Genomic DNA, 21443 nt, shown 5'->3' on the forward strand with positions numbered 1-21443 from the left:
ACGAAACGGAACGTTTTATATTTTCTGTATCGATAAATAATCATTATTATAATATAAAGAGCAATAATTTACAATAATGATTTTTATCATATTATTATAGCCCTATGAGCTCCTGTTTTTTACATGTAGATACAATTTCAAACAGTCTGTTGTTATAATTATTGTCTATTACAACTATTGACATCAGTTGTAATATTTATTAAAGTAACTGGGTAAATTTAAGTATTTGACATTAAAGACAACATAGTATGGTGATTAAAATTAAGTGATTATAGAAATTGCCCTCACGGATGTGAAAAAAAATCTAATAGGAAGAGTTGCAGCTAGATGTAACCGGGGCAAGTTGTCACACTTTATCCCAGTTGGTTTATTTATTAAACGTAATTTCTGTATATGGACGCATAACTTATCTACAAAAAGTAATTGAACGTTTTCGTCGTTATTTCCAACATACGTTGACCGTTGTGACAACATGCCCCAATAGCGGTCACAGTGTAGCAGATTATTATCGGCTTTTCAGCTCAATTTAAATTGTGAAAGTATCTTTAATATATATATGTTCCCTTAATTTCTGATCACAGATGTTACAGAAATGATATACAGGTTTTATTTTAGCATGTTTAATTTAAAACGTTGTGTAAACTAATACTTGCTGAAAACGCATTTGAATTACTGAACCCTGAACCCTTGCCGTGTGACAACTAGCCCCGGCGTCCACTGTGCGCGTGATTTGCTAATGCTGTAGTCATGCACCTGTTTAATCCGAAAATGACTGAAACGTTTTCTGGTTTGAGCAGGAGTGTGTAGTGGAGCTGCGTTACACTTGTTTTGAGTTGCGGCCTGAGCTGTTTTATAAAGTAAAAATTAGCGTGTTTTGTCATTTTGAACTGCATATTGACGCTTTAATGGATTTCTGGAGGGTAAGAGACAGTCTATGTGTGTGAAAGAGGGACGTACACACACTTTCAGTTTCAGTTTTTTAATGGCGCGAATTCTACATCAGCACCAAACATTTGCAGCTTAGCTGTGGGTGATGAAAACAATGCAAACACAACGTACACAAATTGAGACAAGTCACAACACCCTGGTGAAAAAACCAGCATATGCTGGTAGGTTTGTTTTGATGCTGGAATGCTGGTTAGGTATGTTTTGATGCTGGTTTAAGCTGGTCCTTTGCTGGTTTTTGCTGGTCATGTTGCTGGTCAAGGACCAGCATAAACCAGCAGAGGACCAGCTTAAACCAGCATTAAAACCTACCTAACCAGCATTCCAGCATCAAAACAAACCTACCAGCATATGCTGGTTTTTTCACCAGGGAAGGCAACTGGAGAGCATTAAGGCATAAAAATGTAAAAATAAACTTAAGCTGACTAAATAGGGAGCTCACTAGGTTTTAAGACACACTTAACAGTAAGCTAGTGGAGTTTTTCATAGTTTGCTACTGTAGGTTGTCTCAAAAGTGTGTTTATGTGTAATTTTGAGGTTTAATTTTTAATTAGCAAGTTGAATATAGGCCTGCTTAAAAAGTCAAGTACAAGTTGCCCTTTAGTTTACTAGTTGCAATTAAAGGAAATGTTTAGCTAATATGACAATTCTGGCATCTATTTGTGCATGTACCATGCTGTTTCTTTTTAACAGAGAGAGGAAAAACATTGCAGTGATGCTTATGGAGATCCTGGAGCTGACGGGGTCTTTGGGCCGCTCACAGGAGCCAATCCGCAAAATGTTTGGAAACACTTCCCAGGTGAGATCCACAAACACATGCACGCAGTTTCTGGTCTTATTGTGTACAGTTCATCACTGCCTGTTATTCCTTCATCATCTTTAATCAAAATGTTAGGTCCCAGTAAGGTCAACATGAACTAACAATGAGCAAAACATTTGTTGCGTTATGTATTAATTGTTATTTAATAAAAATACAGCTGTTAATTGTTTGTAGCTCAGGTGCAATAAATAATATCGAATAATTAGGAAATGTTGAAAATACATCAACTAAAATTAATAAATGCTTTTATTGTTAGTTCATGTTAACTAATGTAGTTAAACTAATGTTAACAAATGGAAGTTTATTGTAAAGTGTTGTTACCGTGCAGTAATAACAGTAATAACTCTGATAGTCTGATGCTTTCCATTTCTGCTGATGTCACTGAGGCCACACAGACTATTGTTAACCAATCGCCAAACAGATATTTGACAATTGCTTTAGCATACTTGTATGGTATGTAACGCACACTATTCATTTTCCTTATGGTTAAAATTAATACCCGACCTATGCGTTTGTCTCATAATGTAATGTAATTTCACCTTTACTCAGAAATATATCATATTACGGATGAAAAAGTAGTTTCGAATGGCAATTAACATTCAAAGTAGTTAATTAGTATAGTTAACTAGTATGCCCTTAACAATATATATACAGTCAAAAGTTTTTGAACAGTAAGATTTAATGTTTTTTTTTAAAAAAAGTCTCTTCTGCTCACCAAAGTACAGTAAAAACAGTAAAATTTTGAAATATTGTTACTGTTTAAAATAGCTATTTTTTATTTGAATATATTTTAAAATGTAATTTATTCCTGTGATTTCAAAGCTAGGGTTTAGCATCATTACTCCAGTCACATGATTCTTTAGAAATCATTCTAATATTCTGATTTGCTGCCCAAAAACACATTATTATGTTGAAAACATTTAGACTTCTTTGATGAATAGAAATTTCAGAAGAACAGCATTTATCTGAAATAGAAATGTTTTGTAACATTATAAATGTCTTTATCACACTTTATCACTTTTGAGCAATTTAAAGCATCCTTGCCAAAAATATGATCTAAAATAATGATCTTTGGATCTTTCTATTTACCATAAAAATCTGAAAAAAAATTATACTCAGCTGTTTTCAACATAATAATAATAATAAATGTTTTCTTGAGCAGCAAATCAAAATTTTAGAATGATTTCTGAAGTTTTATGCGACTGGAGGAATTATGCTAAAATTCAGCTTTGAAATTACAGGAATAAATGATGTTTTAAAATTATTCAAATAGAAAGCAGTTGTTTTAAATAGTAAAAATGTTTTAGAATTTTACTGTTTTTGCCGTACTTTGGATCAAATAAATTTAGGCTTGGTGCGCAAAAGAGACTTCTTTAAAAAACATGAAAAATCTTACTGTTCAAAAACTTTTGACTGTTAGTGTGTGTGTAATTATATATATATATATATATATATATATATATATAAAAGAGCCAAAACAGTTTTTTGTATTATATATACACTATGCATAAGATGGTGATTTTTTTCATTTTAATTAATTGATTATGAATATATTTTTTATAATCAATTATTAATAAATTAAAATAATCTAACTGTTAATTTAAACTGAAATGCTAAAAAAACATATAACCAAGATGCAAACTCATTATTTTTTTTAAATCACTGATTTTTGAAATGAATCGTTGTTATTTAATACAATATATAAATATGTAAACACTTAAAAAATTGGAAAACAAGCAGTTTGGCCATAATTACAGCAGAAATACTGAAAATATTCTAATCTACATGGAGGGGGGCACATTACTTTTTCTTGGAGAATATGTAAAATATGTTTGACTCTATCACCAAAGTTTTTACATGCAGTTTAGATGTGGGTTTGCCCGTACACTGAGTAAAACAATTTTCACTCATAATTTGCTAGTAAAGTTTACAAATAATTACAAAGTAACAGCACGTAACGGAAACAGTATCAAAAAAATTGAGAGTATTTATTTATTGTTTTTACTGCGATAATAGTTTGACATGTAAAAGGGCAAAATCTGCTGGTAGAATTGCTGGTGGACTCGCCCTGTCAGGCTGCATACTTTTGCCCCAATCACGTTGCATACTTTGGACATGCTCACATCATGTTGCCATTGTTGGGGAAAGTTACTTTTAAACGTAATGCATTACAACATTGCATTACTCCTTAGATAAAAGTAACTGAGATAGTTATCTTTTATAAAAAGTAATGCATTATGTTACTTTTGCGTTACTGTTTCTCATCTGGCCTGGGCTTGCTTATTTGTTTTTAATATCAAAAATGGTAACCCATCACGTTGCATATTTTCAGACACGCCCCCATCACATCCTATATTTCTGGACACGCCCCAGTAATGTTGTACACTTGTTTGCTGTGAGTGTGAACACCCCTTTAGTCCGACGCTAGGGTGTGTCTGGTACAGCCTGGGTTTAGCAGAGAGAGACAAGTGTGTGTGAAATCAAACGAGCTGAATCATAGTGATCACTGGAGCCCTGCCCCCTTCCGTCTGTCTCTCTGCTGAGTCAGGCCATGAACGGGAGACGGGCCAGAGAGACAGACAGTACACGTGATTCACACACACACAGAGGGACGGGAGGTGGTGAGGCTGTTCTGGCAGACCGAGTGTGTGTGTAATGGAGTGAGCATGGCTTTAGCACTAGCAGCAGTGTGTGAGGTTTGAGCGGGCTGGTCACATGTTTAACAGGTCAGTGATGAACACACAGCGGTATGATGACCTCCACTGGACCCACTGCAGGTCGGTATAGGAAACCGGGTTCGGTTGTGTGTCTTTATGCCTCTGTAACTCTCTCTCTCTCTCTCATAGATGGTTCAGGCACAGCCTGCTCTCCGCTGGTTAGCAGAATGCTGTTCGCTCCAGAGCAGCAGGATCCTCTGGCTGCCGTGCCCAGTGTTGATGAGCTCAGTCTGGGCCTGCTGTCTCTGAGCTTCCCCTGCTGGAACCAGCAGCCCTGGAGCCGCCCAGAGTCCCAGCAGGCGACCCAACCCTGCTCCCAAACGCCCGGTGAGTGAACCTGTGTGACCAGCGAAAAGCATACTGTTGAAATGTTAAATGGCCGCTCCTATCTGTCTGTTCAAACTAGTTTAAGACTTTCTCAGTGTTTTTGTCTTGATTGTCTAGTAATATACAGAAATATAGAAATAAAATATAGAAATAATTTGAATATAAAAATATAAATAATAAATAAAATATTTTAGAATACAAAGAGGGTAAAATATATAAACATCCACAACAAATACATTTACTAGAGTAGCAAAGTAAAGAAAAATAAGAATTGACTTCAGAGATTGTCTTGAATATTGTATATATTGTTAATTAATATGCACATAACAATCAGTCGATGTGTTTTTTTATACAGTTAATAAAAAAATATGTGTAATATAATGTAATATATACTTTCATATTGTTTATATGATTAGCATATTTACTGTAAAGTACATCATATAAATTGAATCTTTTTTAAATGTATGATTTTTTAATACTTGAAACCTATAAAACATGTTTAATAATTAAAAAATATATATATATATATATATATATATAAAATTAAAATGTATTTAATATTCATTATAAATATTTATAAAAATGTATATATTAAATACAGGTTTCATATAATGATACATTTTATATTATGTTATATAATATGTATATTCACTATATGTTTTACTACTGTAATTAAAAAAATACTACTGTAACTAATATATATATATATATATATATATATATATATATACACACACACATTGGATCTTCATTGAATTTAAGATTTTTTTACATTTTGAAATATCTATATATAAACATAAATTATAAAATTAAAATAAATATACATATATAATTACAAATATGTAGTTTTTGTATATATGTATATTAGATTTTTTTTTGTTTAATAATAATATATGTAAATTAAACTTAGGTTTCCAATAGTTAAATATAGGTTCATTTATATGTATATTTACTGTAAAGTACACATAAATTAATAATAATTCATTCAATTTATGATTTCTTTTTAACTACTTATATCTATACCTATATACAGTGTTTGTATATATTAAAAATAGTTATTTTTTATTTTAAGCATAAACCTCAATCAGTGTTGTTTTATATATAAAGCAGGATAAAAATACCAGTAAAGAAAATGTTTTTGTTTGGTTGGATTCTTCTAGAAGGTCTGAACTGTAGTGATGTCTCATATCTTGATTTCTCACTCATGACTAATCATTTTCACACCGTTCACTGAGGACAGAATGCTGGATTTTTCAGCGTTGGCTTGCATTTCATTTTGACTTTCCCTTTAGCTTCCCTATCTCAAATTACAAGCGTATATGCGTGTGTCCATCCATGTTTTAAATGAAAGCCATGATGTGCCTAAGGTTTGTTCTGACCCAAATCCAGTAATAGAGGGACACACGCGCACACACACGCACACAGACCGAGCTGGTTTCTGCTGTCTCATCCAGCAATTCATTCAGTCTTTTCACAGGAATTGAGCTAAAGTGTTATTTTTGGACAGCATTTCAAACAGATATACACAAATGATAACTCACAGCACTCACAGGTTTAGCCAGAATTTGGCCAATTTGTAAAAAACAGCTAATACTAATATTTTGTGTTCATATTTTATAAATATTTTTGTATTATTTATTAGTTTAAACAAGGCTGCTTTTATTTGATACAGTAAGAACAATATTAATGTGAAATATTTTTTCAGTTTAAAATAACTCTTTTCTATTTTAATATATTAAAATGTAATGTATTCCTATAATCAAAGCTGAATTTCAATCGTTACTCCAGTCTTCAGTGTCACATGATCCTTCAGAAATCATTCTGATATGCTGTTTTTTTATCTCTCCTGCAGCATTGGATCTCTTGGGTGCTTCAGAAGGCAGTGATTCAGGTCAGCAGCACGCTTTCCAGACCCATGAGTCTGCATCTGGAGATCCACTGGAGCACTTCTCCAGCCTCATGGCGGCACTCGAACCTCACTCTCTGCTGCACTCGGGATCCAGCAGCCCCGTCAACTCGGAGAACAGCGCCATCTCGTCAGGATCCGACCACCTGGTATGCAATAACATTCCGCTCTGATACGGAACCCAAAAGAGTGCAGTGTAACCTTTCAAAGATTCTGTTTCTATGGCGACAGAGTTCAAAAAGTTACAGTAAAGTTCAATCTGTATCTGTCTCTATTAGGTCTCTCTCAGAGTTTCTCCTCCATTGCCCCTGATGCTGCCTGGACTGCAGGCAGAGGGTGTGAAACTGGACACGGATGCCCGTTTGGAGCAGAACCCTCTAAACGCCTTCACGAATGCTTCCAGTGCACGGGCCGAGGGGTCAGTGGTTGGGTGCTGGTCCACAGGTCCCGTCTGGCCCGGCTGGGACGCTTTGGGCTTGAAGAAACCCACGTTCTGCATCGAGAGGGAGGCGAAACTGCATAAACAAGCTGCAGGTACAGTGACTCTAGCCACCTGTGCTAAACAGATTTGCTTAAAATGTTACTTATGTTTAAAAACAGCTAGTCGGAGCACAGAGAAACTTAAAGCAGGGGTTTTTGACAGTTGACAGTTGAACTATTTTTAACATGACATGTTATTAAATAAAATGTGATGCTCACACTATGAATGCAGATGGCTAGTTGTTAGTTTTCAGCATTTCACATTGTGAGTGTCATGTTTATAAGATGCCATATCAAATTAAAGAGATAGTTCACCCATCAATGAAAATTAGCCTATGATTTACTCACCCTCAAGGCATCCTAGGTGTATATGACGTTATTCTTTCAGATTACTCTAATCAGAATTATAATTATAATGGCAGTGAATGGCTGTTGAGATTTCGAAGTCCAATAAAGTGCATCCATCCATCATAAAAAGTTCTCCACATAGCTCTGGGGGGTTAATAAAGGCCTTCTGAAGCGAATCAATGCGTTTTTGTGTAAGAAAAATATCCCTATGCCACTCTCCTATGAACGCGATAGTTACAGCAGCTAGCAGAAGCTGGAGATCACGGTTTATAAAGTTTTAATATGGATATTTTTCTTACAAAAATCCACCAGTTTGCTTTAGGAGGCCTTTATTGGACCCGAGTGGAGCCTTTGTTATGATGGATGGATGCACTTTATTGGACTTCGAAATCTCAACAACCATTCACTGCCATTATAAAGTTTGGAAGAGCCAGGACATTTTTTAATATAACTCTGATTGTATTTGAAAGAATAAAGTCATATAGAACTACGATGGCTTGAGGGTGAGTAAATCATGGGCTAAGTTTCATTTTTGAGTGAACTATCCTTTTAACACTATAATACCTGCCATTTCATATTTGACATGCAAATTTCTTTTTATGTAATAATTCAACAGCCTGTCATCAGTCATTCCTTACACAAGCTATCAGAACTGCATCTTACATTTTGGCCATGAATATCAGCAATCACACTAAGTTGCATATTTTTACTCATGCCTCTGAATAAAAAATATCATACTATATAAGCTATAAATGCCAGACATATCGAATATGATACTTAAAAAATATTTTTCTGCCTGTTATTTCATATGTCACACTTTACAAGGTTAAAATGGTTGAACATTAAATTGAACTTCTTAAAAGCATTGCGTTTAGCTGTGATGCAGACTGTCTTTAGCTGTTATTAAAGGAGAAGTTCACTTCCAGAACAAAAATGTACAAATAATGCACTCACCCCCTTGTTATCCAAGATGTTCATGTCTTTCTTTCTTCAGTCATAAATAAATTATATTTTTTGAGGAAAACATCCTACATCGCTGCAGAAGTACCAACCCAGTGTTTACAAAGTAAATATGCAAAGAAGATCAAACACCCTTTACAAAAAAAGGTAAAACAGCGATGTAGGAGGATTTGGAAGTTGGAGGAGAAAATAAGATGGGAGTTTTTCAACATACTGTCATGAACCGGAAAAAACTGAAGTTTAGGCAGTCGGGACAAGACAAGCGTTTGAGGTTAAAAAGTTTATAAATTGTAATTCTTTTTGGAAAAAAACCAATCCTTTTGCTAGATACAACCCTTCTTCCTCGGCTGGGATTATTTAGAGCCCTTTGAAGCTGCCTTTAAACTGTATTTTGGACGTTCAAAATTGGAGGCACCATTGAAGTCCACTATATGGAGAAAAATCGTGAAATGTTTTCCTTAAAAACATAATTTCTTTACAAAGAAAGAAAGAAAGACATGAATATCTTGGATGACAAGGGGGTAATTAAATTATCTGTACATTTTTTTTCTGGAAGTGAACTTCTCCTTTAATTACTGTATGGCTGACCATTTCTCACAGCTGTAAATGAAGCCACTTACACCTGGGAAGGACGACTTCCTCCACGCCACTACAAAAACCCTGTTTACTCCTGTAAAGTGTTTCTGGGAGGAGTGCCATGGGACATCACAGAGGGTGAGATGACTGACACTCATGTAGGTTTTTATTCTGTATTATGTTTCTGAACACAAACAAGTTGTAAATAACAACTTTTCTGTCTCTGTAGCGAGTCTGTTGAACACATTTAGTGTTTTCGGTCCATTGAAAGTCGAGTGGCCTGGTAAAGATGGTAAACATCCACGCTGTCCTCCGCAAGGTAACAGTAAAATCCTTATAGTAGCATATTTCATTTACAATTCAACTGCATTTCATACTAAGGAAGCTTAGTGCAAAAAGAGCCAGCACAGAAACATATTTGATGTATGATCCATGGCTTTCTAGAGTCTCAATATCATTTACATGATCAGCACTTTCCTGAAATTTTGTACAGTGAAATTTTGTCATGTCTTATGCCCCCTGGTGGATTATTGATGCTTTTCAGGAAATAGAAAGCTTTTAAAATAATTTCCAAATTATCAGCATGTGTGTCACGCATCATTTTGTTGAGAAATCTTTACTGAGTTTGATAAAGTAACAGCAAGAATACCTTTGTTACAATTTTGTTATGCTATTTGGTCATTATTATTATTAGTAGTAGTAGTAGTAGTATTTATTTATTTATTTATGTTTTAGGTTAAAGTTAAAAGGTTAAAATTTCAATTTAGTTTAATTTAAATTAATTTAAAATGTCTTCAATAATTTTAGTTTTAGATAACAATAATAACCTTACTTAAACTGCCTTTAATGATGGCAATAAATAGACAATACAAAATCATCAAGCCATTTAATCATTCAGTTAAAAAAATAAATATTAGACTTTACTAAGATATATAATTTTTTTAGTTTAACTCATATTTTATATGCATATATTTCATAAAGCAGCTTTGTAATTATTAAAATTACAAAAATTATCAAATTTGCTTAACATTTTAACTACCATATTTGTCTTATTCATAATAATGTAATTTATTCATATATTGATACATTTGTACATTTATATTTATTACTATTCATAATATTCATGCTTTATAATAATTTATATTAATCTTATTTTGCCTGTTTGACTTGGTGGCATTGAAACTCAATGACAATGAAATTCTTAGCAATGCATATTACTAATCAAAAATTAAGTTTTGATATATTTATGGTAGGAAATTTACAACATATCTTCATAGAACATGATCTTTACTTAATATCCTAATGATTTTTGACATAAAAGAAAAATCGATCATTTTGACTCATGCAATGTATTTTTGGCTATTGCTACAAATATATCCATTCTACTTAAGACTAATTTTGTGGTCCAGGGTCACACATATAGTGCTCTGTTTTCATATGTAGTTTGTTTTTGTGTAGGTTACGTGTATCTGCTATTTGACTGGGAGAAGTCAGTGAAGACGCTCCTGCAGGCCTGTACTCAACACCGCCTGCAGTCTGACGATTATCTCGAGTTCTACTACAAACTGTCCAGCAGGCGAATCCACAGCAAAGATGTGAGAAGATCATGCACTTAAACATACCCCTGACCCCTGACCCCTGACCTCTGACCTCTGACCCCGCCCTCTCACTTGCTGTGCTGCAGGTGCAGGTCATTCCATGGGTGATCTCAGACAGCAATTTCATCCGCTGTCCCTCTCAACGCCTCTGCCGCAGTAAGACGGTGTTCGTGGGCGCTCTGCATGGGATGCTAAATGCAGAGGGTCTGGCCCACATCATGGACGAGCTCTTTGGAGGGGTCATGTACGCAGGCATCGACACAGACAAGCACAAATATCCCATAGGTTTGTCCATTCTCCTCTCATCTACACTGAAACAAAAATAGCTGTGGGATTTATACTGGAAATCGAATGTTTGGGATCATTTGGAATAAAGTAATGTTTAGAATGGTATTTTGTGCCCATCTAGACTGCATTTATTTGATCAAAAATACAGTAAAAACATTAATATTGTGAAACATTATTACTATTTAAAATAACTATTTTCTATTTGAATACATTGTAAAATGCAATGCTGAATTTTCAGCATCATTACTTCAGTCTTCAGTGTCACATGATCCTTCAGAAATCATTCTGATATGCTGATTTTATGCTATTTTTTTTTTACAACTTAAAATTATTTTTTTTGCAGTGTATATGTATACAGTCTTACAATTTCTTCAGTCATAAAGTGAATGTATTGTGTTTGATCGTGTAGGCTCCGGCAGAGTGACGTTCAGGAGTCAGAGGAGCTACTTGAAAGCCGTGACTGCAGCGTTTGTGCAGATTAAAACCTGCAAGTTTACCAAGAAGGTACAGAAGAGCAGGACTCAGATATGCCATATGCTGTGGGATCAGCCCTGTGAATCTAATTATCTCTCTTCGTGTTTCCTCTGTAGGTCCAGATTGACCCGTATCTGGATGACTCCATGTGCCAAATCTGTAACAGTCAGCCCGGCCCGTTCTTCTGTAGGGCTCAGGTAGGAATCAGACGCTGATTATCAATTGACTGGGTTTTGGTTAAATTCAAAAGCAAGCTTTACATTTCATTATCAATTAATCAATTAGTTTTGATATCAGTTTGGTACACAGTCTAGATTCATTTGATTTTTAGTTGCCATTTTAAATAAGTTTTACATATAGAATTGAATCATTCTCAAAAATTTGAATCTCTATCTATTTATAAATATGTGTGTGTGTGTGTGTGTGTGTATATATATATATATATATATATATATATATATATATATATACATGTGGTGGTTTTCTGAAAAGAGGAGTTAAATTTTTTTTTTTTGTTTGTTTGTTTTAAATCAAATGTAAATTCATGCCACAGTATTTGGTTGAGCTATTATTTTATTATTTATTTATTATTTTTCAGTCATCAAAGCTTGGTAAATATTGGACACAGAGGTTTATTTTAAATTTCACCAAGTTGATTACTCACTGAAAACTCCCACAGATTTTTTGCAGAGCCCCTATACGTACATGGTGGTGGAAAAAATTTAGGGTGGTAGGAAAAATTTATTTTTCACATTTTTTGCGCTCTCTTGCAAAACTTTTGTGTTCCCTTAAGAAACTTTGCATTCCCTTGCAAAGATATTTGTGCTTTCTCACAAAACCAGTTCGGACAAAGTCTTCCTGTTCACTTTACAGCTGTAGCAGTGTAGCATTTCATAGAGTTTTATTTTAAACTTGGACTCAAATATAAAGAAATATAGTCAGAAGAAATGTATGTACAATATAATGAGTATTTAGTGTAATATTTTGCGAAATGCTCTTCTGTAGACTTAATTTCTCTAGTGAAATAATAAGCTGTGGACACTGATGACTGAGGTAAATGAAATGCTACATGACGTTTTATTTCCATGCTGTTTTGCTGACGTCTTACCATGATTGAAACTCTGATTGAGTGATTACATGAGGCGTGAGATGTTGATTCGTTTTTATTTGCGTTAATACTAGTAGTACAGAGGAGAGAATGATCGCGTTCACTCGCGCTCCGTGCTGCCATTTGAACAGACGATGCACAAGTCTGCGGTGTGTTAACGGCTCTGACGCAGCCACTGGAGCTGATTGCATCCACTCTAGTCAATGCTTGTCTGTAAAATAGCAAGTTTCTGAACCATCCCAGAAGCGGCTCTCCAAGGCGTTTATACAGCGATCTGTCATGCCACATCAAAGAGCCAAAATGTCAAAACGGCATTTATTGTTTGAATTTCCTGGGGGAAAAAAATGCTGTACACATGCGTACCGAACCGAAAGACCCGTACCGAAACTTTTCGTGTACCATTACACCTCTAATATTAACAGTATTTATTAATACCGAATTTGGGCCTCCAGTGTCACCGTTATAGCACATTAAGTGAAAACTGCAAAGATGTGCCTTGAACTGTAAGCACTAACTGTATTTCATTACACTTGAGTCCCAGTTCAAAATAAATCTCTATGAAATGCTACACTGTGAATGTACAGGGCTGTATGAACCACTACAAGTTGTAAAGTAAACAGAAAATGTGTTTGTCTGAACTCAACTGGTTTTGCGAGAGAACACAAGACATTAAAAAAAATATTTTTCCTTCCACCACCATGTCCCTATAGGGGCTCTGTATGTTTTCATGCCATTTAAGTCTTATTTTGACGTAACAAAAATGGTTATATGTAAGCGTATGAGCTGTTTACTCACTTTTTTTTTTGTCTTCCCATTAATGCCATTATATTGTTCATTCAGCACAAGAGCCGGGATTTATTTCATGAACCAATCACAGCCGAACATAACCAGTCATATCCAATCAAATGATCGATTGAGCCATTGCCTCCCCTCATGCGACTCATTTTAGGGGGTCTGTTAAAACTCAGTGGGCTCAGGGGAGGCGAGAGAGATGCAGACTCCTGCTGTAACTTTACCTGTCACTATCGGACAGTATTACTTACTTATTAAAAACGGTTGTGATTTATACACTTTTTAATGTTATATATTGTAATATTGGCGTTGTTTTATATTTGCGCTACACACACACATATATATATATATATATATATGTAGACAGATTCAGATTTGCAATTATTTATGTATAGATGCAATTTATTGATAAAAACATAAAATAAATCAGTTTTCTACACCCCAACAACCAACCAAACCAAACTGTTGTTAGATTGCGCTGTGTAACGCATACATTTTTGTTAACTCTTCAGGCCTGTTTCAAATACTACTGTCGGTCATGTTGGCATTGGCGGCACTCTCTGGACGTGTTGAGCAGCCACCAGCCACTCATGCGCAACCAGAAGGGCCTGAACCCCAAATAAACCCACCGCTGCCGGCGTGGGGAAGAGTCCGGACTGAGTTCACTGTTTCGGGGGAAGGATGTTAGCGTGAGTCAGGGGCGACTCACTTGAGGAAGTCACTGCGTTGTATTGCACTGCTCTCGTTCTTGTTCATTAAGGCTCTATGCACACTAAAGGGTTTCGTTGATTGTGACCCGTTTGCACAGTTAACCAGACAGCCATCGCCATGGAGATCTGATTTTAGGAGTTGTGTTTTAGATTTTGCATGCACAGATTATTAGTTTATCTCGCAGGTGTGACCCTCTGATGCAGGCAAATGCCAGTCGGTGCCTTTGGCTTCTCTTTTGTTACTAGTGGTGTTTTAAGGTCATTATTTTGATTTTATTAATTTTTAAGGTGGTTTTATCTGCTTTTCTACTGCTGGTTTAGGTCATAGCATATGAACCTGATTTTTAAGTTTGCCTGCCTCAAGCGTCTTTTCTTTATTTAACCTTTTTAACACTCTATTAAATGGTTGATGAGCATCTTGGCTTGTGAAATGCTCCCGGAAGTGACATCACAGCTGGCTGATGCTGTTGCTTAGCAACCACCCCGCCGTCAATCATCCATCAGATCGAATACACGTTAGCAACTCTGGATGGTTCTCTGACCTCTGTGCTGTATATAGTTTTTATCAAATTGTAGCACTTTTTTTAACGTAGCACTAGGGAAACGTTTGCCAGTGGTTTTAAAATCGTTCGTTCGAGCAGATAGAGGTGGAATCCTCACGTTGACTTTCGTGTTTTGTGTTAAAGCCTCCTAACCTTAGTTAGCCGCTCTGTTTTCTCGCTCAAGCTGTGCCAAAGAGTATAATCTCTTCCTTGTTGCCTTTTGCAGCCGCTTTTTAGAATTTCAAAGTCTCTACCTCATTGCTCTGCAAGTATTGCCATGGTTATTTACAATGTTCTGATTGGACAAAATAAAGTTGTTGAAGCACTGAAACATCGGATGTTCTGTTTATTTCTAGGTTCAAACATGAACGTGTTAGAACAAGAGAATTATGCAATAAAATACAAATGTAAAGTTAATTGAATATCCTCTGATTTCATTTATAAACTATTAAAATTAATTTGTACCATCAAAATAAAAAAATCAAATACCACGAAACATTTTTTTCTTGGTATAAACAAGAAATTATTTGATTTATAATTTATACAACTTATTATTATACAAATACACCATTTTATATTCCCACAATCAGCACAAAAGTGCAGAGTCTACCAAGAGTCTGCAAAAAACGTCTGTGGGCCGACTTCTCCAAGTGCACTTGTGCAACATTAAGGCAAAACTGCAAAGTGTCAAAGCTCTTTGGGTTAGTGTTTGGTCCCGGAATCACAGTGTTGACAGATGATGTCAATTGAGTGTGTGTGTGTGTGTATCATGTGAGTTCAGTCTGTTTAGTTTGAGGCAGTCGTAGAGCTGCCAGTCCTCCTGCCAGCAGGAGCGCAGACACCATCAGCAGTGGTATGGCACAGTTTGAGTCCACTAACTGCCCAAAAACTACATTTCCCATGATGGCCGCCACACGACCCACTCCGGTGAAAACCCCAAGCGCTGATGAGCTAATGAAGAGAAAGTGCAATTAATAACTTAATTCTTTCAATGCTCAGAATTTGTCTGCTCACCATGGCTGAATTTATTTTAATCAAAAAGCAATAAAATTGTGAAAAATTCTTCCAATTTAAAATGTTTTCTGTGGAAGCCCATTTCCGCCACGGAATAAAAAAAAAAGAAAATGGTAATTGTGACTTTTTTTCTCGCAATTGCAAGTTTATATCTCAAGTCGAAATGTTTACATTTTCCCTTAGAACTGCGAGTTTATATCTCGAAATTGTTACTTTTCCCCTCAGAATTGCGTTTATATGCCAAAACTGACTTTTCTTCTCAGAATTGTAATTTTAAATCTCAAAATTGCTACTTTTTTCCTTAGTATTACGAGTTTTTATCTTGAAATTGTTGAATTTTTCTCAGAATTGCAATTATATCTTGAAATTGTTACTTTTTTCTCAGAATTGCGAGTTTATATCTCAAAATTCTTAGTTTTCCCCTTAGAATTGCATGTTTAAAATCTCGAAATTGTTACTTTTTTTTTCTCAGAATTGCAAGTTTAAATCTTGAAATCATGATTTTATCCTCAAAATTGCGAGTTTTTATTTGGAAAACGTGACTTTTTTTCATAAAACTGCGAGTTTATATCTCGAAAACGTGACCTTTTTTCTCAGAATTGCAAGTTTATATCTTGAAATCATGAATTTTATTCTCAGAGTTGCGATTTTATATCTCAAAATTCTTACTTTTTTCTCAGTATTATGAGTTTATATCTCAAAATTGTTACTTTCTTCCCAGAATTGTGAGTTTATATCTCGAAATTGTTACTTTTTCCTCCTAATTGTGATTTAATATCTCAAAATTTTTACTTTTTCTTTTAGAATTGCGAGTTTATATCTCGAAATTGTTACCTTTTTCTCAAAATTATTTATATCTCAAATTTTTTACTTTTCCCCTTAGAATTGCACATTTAAATCTCAAAATTGTTACTTTTTCCTCAGAATTGCAAGTTTATATCTTGAAATCATGATTTTATCCTCAAAATTGCGAGTTTATATTTGGAAAATGTGACTTTTTTTTTATAGAACTGCGAGTTTATATCTCGAAATTCTGACTTTATAACTCACAATTGTGGAAAAGTCAGAATTGCAAGATACAAACTTGCACTTGTGAGAAAAAAGTGTTTATATTACGCAATTCTGAAAAAAAGTCTGAATTGTGAATTTATATCTTGCAATTTCTGACTTTTATAACTCACAACTGCAAGTTTATATCTCGCAATTCTGAATTGTGAGATATAATAATTGAACAGCGAATCAGCATCATTTCTGAAGGATCATTTATGATATTTTAAAATAGATTCACACAGAAAACAGTTATTTTTAAATTGTAATAATATTTAACAATATTATTGTTTTTATTGCATTTTCGATCAAATAAATGCAACTTTGGTACTTTTAATATTACATTAACAATGAATTTAAGGGTTTACCGTAGTTGTGTGGGGTAAAGTTCAGTTCCCACCACGTCCAAAGCGTTCCAGGAGATGACAGAAACGCCGCTGAACACGCAGGACACGATCAGACTCTGAGCTTTTGTCTTCACCACGTAAATGACAAACACACTCATGCTGGACACCAGCAAACTGACGGCTATCGGATAGAAAAAAAAACGCATTATTATATAAATGCCTCGTAGTGCTTCATTAGTTCTATAATATTTTGTTTAATGTAGTAAAGTATTTTAAGCTGCAGTTCAGACATTCAGACAAAACCTGTACTAACAAAGCAGGATTTTCCCGCCAATTCTGTCCATGAGCAGGATAGTGAAGATGTTTCCCGGCAAATTTGAAGCCGCTGTTACAAAACCCTCCATGTAGACTAGAAAACACACATAAACGCATGTATATGACACAAAGACACTTTATGTGCTTTTGGTATTGAGAAACACAATGATAAGTCTCATTCGGTCTGGTTTTAGTAAGATTAACCTGCAGTTTTGACTGGATAGCAGCTTTCATTTTTTGAGCTTTGGACTCGAGATGTGTTGGCACATGGAGACCCTCCATCTTCGGCTCTCTTAAAAAGCTCCGGAAACCACATCCATAACCCATAATAGCTGCACAGAGAAAATTACAATATTGAATCATGCTTACTTACAATCTGCAGCATTTTAAATTAAGTTAACTGATGTTCAGCCAATCAGAACTAAGCTCATTTAAATATTAATGATATGATATAGTATCAGAAACAGCCAGTTTAATTCTGAGGGTCAAATAGCGTGGAAAATGGCCTTGTAAAATCAAATTAAGATTGACTTTGGTGTAAAAACCTTGACTAAGAGAAAATAATACACCTTAAATTGGCAGAATATTTTGACTTTATCATTTCATTATTTAAGTTTAGTACCCAAACGAAATGCAGAAAAATATAATCAGCAGAACAACACTTCTGGAAGCCAGTGGTCCAACAAACAGCTGTTTCATGGGGTCCACAGCCTGTAAAAAAAAAAGGAGCAAGGCCATGAAGAGTTCAGTAAGGCTTTGTTAGCATTAATAGTTTCTCAGTAATGCATCAAAAGTGCTGTGAACCTGTTTGAGTTGGTGGCTGAACCGCTGACATCTTGAGCCGCTAATGGGTCTGTTTTTTTCTTCATCATCTTTGGATCTGATCACAAGACCTGGTGCCTGTTAAGAGAAACTGTTTTATTAACTAGCAAACCAAATGTAGTTTTCTTTATGAAAAGTGGGAAGGGTTGACCTAGAATTGAAAGCAAACATCAGTGATGTGGCACTTACAGGAAATGGTTTTGTAGCGCATCTGTTGTTCAGGTTGAACATCTTCTGGAACACAGACAAAGCCTCTGTCTCACGTCCAGCCTGTGGAGGAAAAACATATAGTGAAATGCCACCAAACATGACAAACATGCAGCTTATAACAGAGAACTGAACATTCCACACAAGTTCTAGAATTTGTTGAACTTTTATATCAGTTTAAATGTGTTTATTGTGCCTAGTGGAGTCAGTACACACCTCCATGAGGAACTTAGGACTCTCTGGCATGAACAGTCTGAAAATAAGTGCTGATGACAGACTGGGGACGGAGCAAAGCACCACAAAAAGACGCCAACTCTGAAAATCCAACCAGCCCCAATCAGCGTTCAAAGATGTTCTAGGAATCACCAACCACGCCACACCTGGACAAAACACAAAAACTGTATTAAAATCAATATTTAAGTGTGAATATTTTGTGCAGGTGACAATGAATTGAGTATAGCCTATTTATTAGCTTATTATTTAGACTCTTTTTTTCTAATTCAGTTAATTTATTAATACAATTACAGTTAAGTAGTTTTGTCTTTATGTATTTTTATTTCTTTATATATTTTATTTAATATTTATTTTGTATTTTTATTCCTCAGTTTATATATTGTTTATTTATACACTACCAGTCAAAAGTTTTTGAACAGTAAGATTTTTAATGTTTTTTAAAAAAGTCTCTCCTGCTCACCAAGTCTGCGTTTATTTGATCCAAAGTACAGCAAAAACAGTACAATTCTGAAATATTTTTACCATTGAAAATAACTGTTTTCTTTTTGAATACATTTTAAAATGCAATTTATTCCTGTGATTTTAAAGCTGAATTTTTTGCATCATTACTCCAGTCACATGATCCTTCAGAAATCATTCTAATAATCTGATTTTGTAACATTATATGTTATAATGTAAATTTCTATCATTTACAAAAGCTTTTTATTTCAGATAAATGCTGATCTTTGGATCTTTCTATTCATCAAAGAATCCTGAAAGGAACTCAACTGTAATAAAAATGTTTCTTGAAGAGAAAATCAGAATATTAGAATGATTTCTGAAGGATCATGTGATACTGAAGACAGAAGTAATGATGCCGAAAATTCTGCTTTAAAATCACAGGAATAAATTACATTTTAAAATATATTCAAATAGAAAGCAAGTTATTTTAAATAGCAAAAATATTTCACACATTTACAGCATTTTTTGCTGTATTGTGGATCAAATAAATGTGGGCTTGGTGAGCAGGAGAGACATTTAAAAACATGAAAAATCTTACTGTTCAAAAACTTTTGACTGGTAGTGTATGTTTTCTTTTTTTTATTTGAGAAAAGCTCTATATGTTCAGATTTTGTTCTTTACTGCTTTAAAAAAACAGGAAAAAATACAGCCTTTTAGACAGAATTGTAAACACACTCCTCTCTTAGCTTAGAGGACAATGGTTTTACCTGCTGCTAAAATATTTCCAGCCATCCAGAAGGTGGCTAGAGCACTAATCATAGCCCCCCTCCTCAAACGTGGTTGAAACTCAGAAAAATATGAGAAGATGACAGGAATGGAGCCGCCGACCCTGAGAGTAAGACACAGATGCATTCATGTGATTCTAGTAAAATGCATAAAATCTAAACCTTCAGAATCTCTGTGAATGTAAAAACTCGTGGCATGTCGTTACCCGACTCCACTGAAGAACCGCAAGAGCAAAAAGAGCCAGAACATCGGGGCCAAACTGGCCACCGCCCCAAATGTGCCATTCACTGCCAGAGAGACGACCAGAATGCTCCGCCTTCCTCTGCGATCAGCCAGATACCCCCAAACATAACCGCCAACCATCATCCCTTTCAAAGAAAACAGGCATTTTACACATTATATCTTACTGAGCAGCAAGATAGTCAAATCACATAGTTATGTCAGCAGTTATGTACTTCTTGTATAACTGAAAAACTGAGCATGCAGATTTTAGACACGTGACAAGGCAACCAAGAGGGAACAAACTGCATTTTTGACCTGATTTAACCATTTGTTTGATAAAAATGAGAAGTTAATGTTTGATTGTCTTTGTTTGAGATTGCATAATCTTGCCTTTGACCATTTTCTCAACATTAATCAATCACAAATGCCTAATTTTCTGGTTTTAAAATACAACATGATCAGATATTTGATTAGAAATTCAAGTTAAAAGGAAAACAGCACAGATAATAACCAAGGAATATGCTGGCGGTGAGAAGCCCCATGTCGGACGAGGTGAGATGGAGGTCGCAGCGTGCCGTGGGCAGGAGGAATGAAACACACAGGATCTCCACAGCATCGCTGGCGTTCGCCCACCCGCAGACCACCAACAGCAGCCAGTGGAAGAGCCCGAACCCTGCAGACAGACAGAAACATGAGGACACACATATGAAACTAATTGCAGGACAAATTATTTAGCACAATAAATACATAAAGGTAAAACAAAGGTGATTTAACCTGCTTTCTCAACAGCTTCCTCATATGAAAGTTTACTTTTTCTGGACGCCTGGTCATCTAATGAAAACAGTATATATCAGTACATATTACATACATTACAATAAATCATATATATATATATATATATATAAACATTACATTACATTACAATATTTTATTTATATATTTAAGATCTATAGCAAAGCATTTATTGCCACCATAGATGTACCATGGTACTACTATAGTATTTTTTGTGCATACAAATTTAGTGCGTAACGTTCTCATGCTGAATACAGATTTAATCTATATATCTGTTGGAACAGTGTACATATTAACATTGTACTCATTTAAAAACACTCCACAATATCAATAACTTAAATATTATAAACAATTCAAACCGAAAGAGATCGAGTAATACACGTTTTACGTGATAATACTGCATTTTACCGTCTTCGTCGGTATGAGTGGACGAAAGCAGGGGTTCTGTGTCTTCATGAGCCCGTCGAGACATAATAAAATTTCAGATGAAACTATTTATGAGTATAAACTACATGATCGCTGATCACAAGATTCAATTCACTCCAGTACTTCTGTAAACAGACGCTTCGGTGGGCGTGGTTTGTGTTGACGTCACTAAGCACCGCCCCTCTCACTCACACTTCCT

General features: G+C 35.0%; 2 protein-coding genes across 3 annotated transcripts; one reads left to right on the forward strand and one right to left on the reverse strand.

Moving 5' to 3' along the window:
- Positions 1–720: 720 nt before the first annotated feature.
- On the forward strand, positions 721–14909 carry cpeb1a (cytoplasmic polyadenylation element binding protein 1a). 2 transcript variants are annotated; one of them, XM_051099330.1, is made up of 12 exons: positions 721–920; positions 1639–1744; positions 4612–4809; positions 6662–6864; positions 6994–7249; positions 9104–9217; positions 9309–9398; positions 10538–10674; positions 10764–10962; positions 11375–11469; positions 11556–11636; positions 13852–14909. In XM_051099330.1, exons 1-12 carry the CDS (start codon positions 906–908, stop codon positions 13960–13962), a joined length of 1605 nt encoding a protein of 534 aa, XP_050955287.1. In that variant the 5' UTR covers positions 721–905; the 3' UTR covers positions 13963–14909. The 2 variants fall into 2 exon arrangements, with proteins under 2 accessions (XP_050955287.1, XP_050955288.1); XM_051099331.1 differs by lacking the exons at positions 721–920; positions 1639–1744 and adding an exon at positions 4408–4542 and having other exon boundaries at positions 13852–14907.
- sv2 (synaptic vesicle glycoprotein 2) lies at positions 14910–21406 on the reverse strand. The gene is made up of 13 exons (XM_051099333.1): positions 21227–21406; positions 20801–20857; positions 20538–20699; positions 20010–20172; positions 19786–19907; positions 18560–18723; positions 18326–18406; positions 18119–18214; positions 17937–18025; positions 17519–17646; positions 17313–17408; positions 17021–17180; positions 14910–15542 (listed from the first exon to the last, which is right to left on the reverse strand). The coding sequence occupies exons 1-13, from the start codon at positions 21288–21290 to the stop codon at positions 15359–15361; spliced, it is 1566 nt and encodes a 521-aa protein (XP_050955290.1). The 5' UTR covers positions 21291–21406; the 3' UTR covers positions 14910–15358.
- Positions 21407–21443: the final 37 nt, after the last annotated feature.

This window comes from Labeo rohita, chromosome 25 (genome assembly GCF_022985175.1).
Source record: "Labeo rohita strain BAU-BD-2019 chromosome 25, IGBB_LRoh.1.0, whole genome shotgun sequence".
NCBI classification, from domain to species: domain Eukaryota; kingdom Metazoa; phylum Chordata; class Actinopteri; order Cypriniformes; family Cyprinidae; genus Labeo; species Labeo rohita.